Raw genomic sequence first — 5,922 nt, forward strand, 5'->3', positions numbered from 1 at the left:
AAAAAGTAGGGCCGGGCGCGGTGGCTCAAGCCTGTAATCCCAGCACTTTGGGAGGCCGAGACGGGCGGATCACGAGGTCAGGAGATCAAGACCATCCTGGCTAACCCGGTGAAACCCCGTCTCTACTAAAAACACACAAAAAAACTAGCCGGGCGAGGTGGCGGGCGCCTGTAGTCCCAGCTACTCCGGAGGCTGAGGCAGGAGAATGGCTGAACCCGGGAGGTGGAGCTTGCAGTGAGCTGAGATCCGGCCACTGCACTCCAGCCCGGGCGACAGAGCAAGACTCCGTCTCAAAAAAAAAAAAAAAAAAGTAGTAATAATTCACACCTTTCAGAAAAGTGTTAAGAAGAATGCACACCACCATGTATAGCTAATTTTATTTTTAGTAGAGACGGGGTTTTACTATGTTGCCCAGGCTGGTCTCAAACTCCTGAGCTCAAGCGATCTACCCTCCTCCACCTCCCAAAGTACTGGGAGTCACCGCGCCAGCCAACACAAGTTTTAAAAGGCAAAATAAAAGATCTCTGATGAAGTAGACAAGAAAATATCTGTTTATTCGTTTTCACAATTACTAATTTATGCTATAAAAAGACAGCTTATCTTGTTTTTACTCTAGAGGGATTTAAAGATCCAGCTCTCTACACTTCCTGGTTAGAACCTGTTAATGCTTTCAACGTGTGGAAAACCCAGCGGGCCTTTAGCAAGTATGAGAAGTCTGCAGTGTTGGTCAGCAATAGCCAATTCTTAGTAAAACCACTTGATATGATTGTCGGGAAGGCATGGAATATGTTTGCTTCAAAGTAAGTATAAAATAAGTCTACAAACTTTTTTTTTTTTGAAACAGTCTTACTGTGTTGCCCAGGTTGGAGTGCAGTGATATGACCTCGGCTCACTGCAAGCTCCGCCTCCCGGGTTTAAGTGATTCTCCTGCTGCAGCCTACTAAGTAGCTGGGATTACAGGCTCCCACTACCACACCCAGCTAATTTTTGTATTTTTAGTAGAGGCAGGGTTTCACCATGTTGCTCAGGCTTGTCTCGAACTTCTGACTTCGGAATCCACCTACCTCGGCCTCCGAAAGTGCTGGGATTACAGGCATGAGCCACTGCGCATGGCAGCCTTTCTAACCTTTAAGCAGATACTGTAGCATTAAAGCATGAGGTATGATCTCGAGGAAGCATGGTTACCACTTTGTAGGTGTGAAGGTGTGAAGCCTTGGGGACGTGACTTCAGGCTTCATTGCCTCATCTGTATAAGAGGATCCTAACTGAGGAAATTTCTGGTGAGGATTAGATAAGATAATCTTGTAAAACAGCTAGTACTGTGCCTGGCTAGTAAATGCTCAGTAATTGTTTGACATTATTAAAGTAGAATTTTATTATAAAGCAGGGACAATAAGATAGTTTTCAAAAATAAGATTTGGCCGGGCACAGTGGCTCACACCTGTAATCCCAGCACCTTGGGAGGCTGAGGCAGGCAGATCAGCTGAGGTCAGGAGTTCAAGACCAGCCTGGCCAACATGGTGAAACCCCATCTCTATTAAAAATACAAAAATTAGCTTGGCATGGTGGTGGGTGCCTGTGATCCCAGCTACTTGGGAGGCTGAGGCAGGAGAATCGCTTGAATTCAGAAGGTGGAGGTTGCAGAGAGCCAAAACTATGCCATTGCACTCCAGCCTGGGCGACAAGAATGCGACTCCATCTTTTTTTTTTTTTTTTTTTTTTTTTGAGACGGAGTCTTGCTGTGTCTCCTGGGCTGGAGTGCAGTGGCCGGATCTCAGCTCACTGCAAGCTCCGCCTCCCGGGTTTTACGCCATTCTCCTGCCTCAGCCTCCGGAGTAGCTGGGACTACAGGCGCCCGCCACCTCGCCCGGCTAGTTTTTTGTATTTTTAGTAGAGACGGGGTTTCACCGTGTTAGCCAGGATGGTCTCGATCTCCTGACCTCATGATCCGCCCGTCTCGGCCTCCCAAAGTGCTGGGATTACAGGCTTGAGCCACCGCGCCCGGCGCGACTCCATCTTAAAAAAAAATGAAATTAAAAAAAGAAAAAAGAGGCTGGGTGCGATGGCTCACACCTGTAATCCCAGCACTTTGGGAGGCCGAGGTGGATGGATCACAAGGTCAGGAGATCGAGACCATCCTGGCTAACACAGTGAAACCCCATCTCTACTGAAAGTACAAAAAATTAGCTGGGTGTGGTGGTAGGCACCTGTAGTCCTAGCTACTCGGGAGGCTGTGGCAGGAGAATAGAGTGAACACAGGAGGCGGAGCTTGCAGTGAGCCGAGATCGCGTCACTGCACTCCAGCCTGGGTGACAAGCGAGACTCCGTCTAAAAATAAAAATAAAAAAATAAATAAATCCTTGGGAGACTGGGAGACTGGAAGATCCTCATGTTCCTCAATAAGATATATGATTAAATTCAACTCAGTTTGATACTAAGAAATGTCTACTTCATACTAATATGTTTTAGCAGATTTCTTTTTTTTTTTTTTTTTTTGAGGCGGAGTCTCGTTCTGTCGCCCGGGCTGGAGTACTGTGGCGGGATCTCAGCTCACTGCAAGCTCCGCCTCCCGGGTTCACGCCATTCTCCTGCCTCAGCCTCCCGAGTAGCTGGGACTGCAGGCGCCCACCACCACGCCCGGCTAGTTTTTTGTATTTTTTAGTAGAGACGGGGTTTCACCGTGTTAGCCAGGATGGTCTCGATCTCCTGACCTCGTGATCTGCCCGTCTCGGCCTCCCAAAGTGCTGGGATTACAGGCTTGAGCCACCGCGCCCGGCCATTTTAGCAGATTTCTTGATCTCTACCAGTTACTTAACTCAAAGCAAAATTCTTCAAATGACTGGACAAGGCTTCTAACTATCTTTTTTTTTTTTTTTTTTTTTGAGATGGAGTTTCGCTCTTGTTGCCCAGGCTGGAGTGTAGTGGGGTGATCTCGGCTCACTGTGACCTCTGCCTCCCGGGTTCAAGCAATTCTCCTGCCTCAGCCTCCCAAGTAGCTGGGATTACAGGCATGTACCACTACATTCAGCTAATTTTTTATTTTTAGTAGAGACAGGGTTTCTTTTTTTTTTTTTTTTTTTTTTTGAGACGGAGTCTGGCTCTGTCGCCCAGGCTGGAGTGCGGTGGCCGGGTCTCAGCTCGCTGCAAGCTCCGCCTCCCAGGTTTACGCCATTCTCCTGCCTCCGCCTCCCAAGTAGCTGGGACTACAGGCGCCCGCCTCGTCGCCCGGCTAGTTTTTTGTATTCTTTAGTAGAGACGGGGTTTCACCGTGTTAGCCAGGGTGGTCTCGATCTCCTGACCTTGTGATCCGCCCGTCTCGGCCTCCCAAAGTGCTAGGATTACAGGCTTGAGCCACCGCGCCCGGCCAAGACAGGGTTTCTTCATGTTGGTCAGGCTGATCTTGAACTCCTGACCTCAGGTGATCTGCCCACCTTGGCCTCCCAAGGTGCTGGGATTACCAGCATGAGCTACTGTGCCCAGCCACCTATAACTTTCATTAGCTCGGATACCCCAGGGCCCAACCATCCTGCGTGTGACCAGTCCATAAAACCCCACTCAGGGCCGGGCGCGGTGGCTCAAGCCTGTAATCCCAGCACTTTGGGAGGCCGAGACAGGTGGATCACGAGGTCAGGAGATCGAGACCATCCTGGCTAACACGGTGAAACCCCGTCTCTACTAAAAAACACAATAAAACTAGCCAGGCATGGTGGTGGGCACCTGTAGTCCCAGCTACTCGGGAGGCTGAGGCAGGAGAATGGCGTGAACCCGGGAGGCGGAGCTTGCAGTGAGCTGAGATCCGGCCACTGCACTCCAGCCTGGGCCACAGAGCGAGACTCCGTCTCAAAAAACAAACAAACAAACAAACAAACAAAAAAGAAAGCATTTGTGGTGTGGGAGGGATTGAGAGGACCACCCTGGCATAACTACAAATTAAATGTCCTGAGAGCACCTGGGAGGCTTCACTCCATTCCTAGAACTGGATTGATGTGTTTTCTAGTTTCAAGCCTTATATGAAACTTCTCAGGTACTTTTCAGAGTTTATACTGAATATAGGATGTTATATATATACTGAGTAGATAGCCAAATCTGAACATGCTGCTCTTTCCTGGGTGCCTCTTCTTTGCCAATTTTTTGGACACTAAAAAAACAGGGAGCTTGACATAAGTTTTGAAAGTTCAAGCCGGGCACGGTGGCTTATACCTGTAATCCCAGCAATTTAGGAGGCCAAGGCCGGGGGATCACCTGAGGTCAGGAGTTGGAGACCAGCCTAATTAACATGGAGAACATGGAGAAACCCTGTCTCTACTAAAAATACAAAAGCAGCTGGGTGTGGTGGTGCATTCCTGATATCCCAGCTACTCAGGAGGCTGAGGCAGTCAAATCACTTGAACCCGGAAGGCGAAGGTTGCAGTGAGTGGAGATTGTGCCATTGTACTCCAGCCTAAGCAACAAGAGCAAAACTCTGTCACACACACACAGAAGAAAAAAGAAGGGCTGGGCACAGTGGCTTACATCTGTAATCCCAGCACTTTGGAAGGCTGAGGCAGGTGGAACACGAAGTCAGGAGTTCGAGACCAGCCTGGCCAATATGGTGAAACCCTGTCTCTATTAAAAATACAAAAATTAGCTGGGCGTCATGGCATGCGCCTGCAGTCCCAACTACTCAGGAGGCTGAGGCAGGAGAATCGCTTGAACCTGGGAGGCGGAGGTTGCAGTGAGCCGAGATCACGCCACTACACTCCAGCCTGGGCAACACAGCGAGACTCAAAAAAAAAAAAACGGGCCTGACACAGTGACTCACACCTATAATCCCAGCACTTTGGGAGGCTGAGGCGGGCAGATCACGAGGTCGGGAGTTCAAAACCATCCTGGCTAACATGGAGAAACCCGATCTCTACTAAAAACAAAAAATTAGCCCGGTGTGGTGGCAGGCACCTGTAATCCTGGCTACTTGGTGGGCGCTGAGGCAGGAGAATGGTGTAAGCGGAGCCTGCAGTGAGCTGAGATTTCTCCACTGTACTCCAGCCTGGGCAATAGCACAAGACTCTGTCTCCAAAAAAAAAAAAAAAAAAAAAAAAGTTCACTAATCTTTGGAGTAAACAAAGCAAATGTAAGACTTCTGAAAGCTTATGTGATCTTCAAATGTTCATGAGCTAGAAAAGGTCTGTTTATTGTTGAAGAGTTACTCGTTTGCCTGACATTTTTTATTTTGTAATTTCTGGGTTTTTTTCCACCAGAGCCTACATTCATCAGTACACAAAATTTGGAATTGAAGAGGAGGACTTTTTAGACAGTTTCACGTCATTAGAGCAGGTTGTTGCCAGTTACTGTAACCTCTGATCTTGAACAATGGGAAAAGTACCTTAGGGCATTCTTGGACTAAAATATTTTCAATACGATTTTCTCTGTAAAGTTTTCAAAGTTCCATTCTGTTAAAGTAACCACGTAGAATGCTGAGTCTGTTCTGCATACTATGCCCACAGAAAAGGAAGAAAACTTTTTAAATGGAGAATCGCATGTTTTTTAATGAAAACATCCATTTGGTATTTCATTTGTAAGAAAAAAATGGTGCTTTTATAAAGAACTTTGGGGAAACACTTTGCTGAGATGTTGGGACTCTGGAACTAGCCAAGAAAAGAGGATATTCTCTACACGTTCCGAAATCTTCCTTCTTTACTCCAAAAACAACTCACAAAGCATGAACCAAACTTTCACAGCATAATTTCAAGCTAAGGAATTGTAATTCTCTACTTAATATATTCATGTTTGAAATGAATGCTTTGAACCACAGGAGGGAGATGTTGTCAAATGCTACAGTGTGAACATGTATTTTGAATATTCTGTAACAGGGTAAGAGTTTCCACTCAAAGCAGCTATTTAAAAATAAATATGAGGATTTTTTTTTTTTTTTTTTTTTTTTTT

General features: G+C 46.9%; 1 protein-coding gene across 1 annotated transcript in view; it reads left to right on the forward strand.

Annotated features, from left to right (window-relative positions):
* Positions 1–5,790, forward strand: part of TUBD1 (tubulin delta 1) — a 33,072-nt gene extending 27,282 nt beyond the window's left edge. The window contains exons 7-8 of the mRNA XM_026456746.1: positions 617–800; positions 5,238–5,790. Of these exons, the coding sequence (XP_026312531.1) occupies positions 617–800; positions 5,238–5,340 (287 nt within the window). The 3' untranslated portion in view covers positions 5,341–5,790. The remainder of the gene's footprint in view (positions 1–616; positions 801–5,237) is intronic.
* The last annotated feature ends 132 nt before the right edge of the window (positions 5,791–5,922 follow it).

The sequence above is a fragment of the Piliocolobus tephrosceles genome, chromosome 16 (assembly GCF_002776525.5).
Source record: "Piliocolobus tephrosceles isolate RC106 chromosome 16, ASM277652v3, whole genome shotgun sequence".
Classification (NCBI taxonomy): domain Eukaryota; kingdom Metazoa; phylum Chordata; class Mammalia; order Primates; family Cercopithecidae; genus Piliocolobus; species Piliocolobus tephrosceles.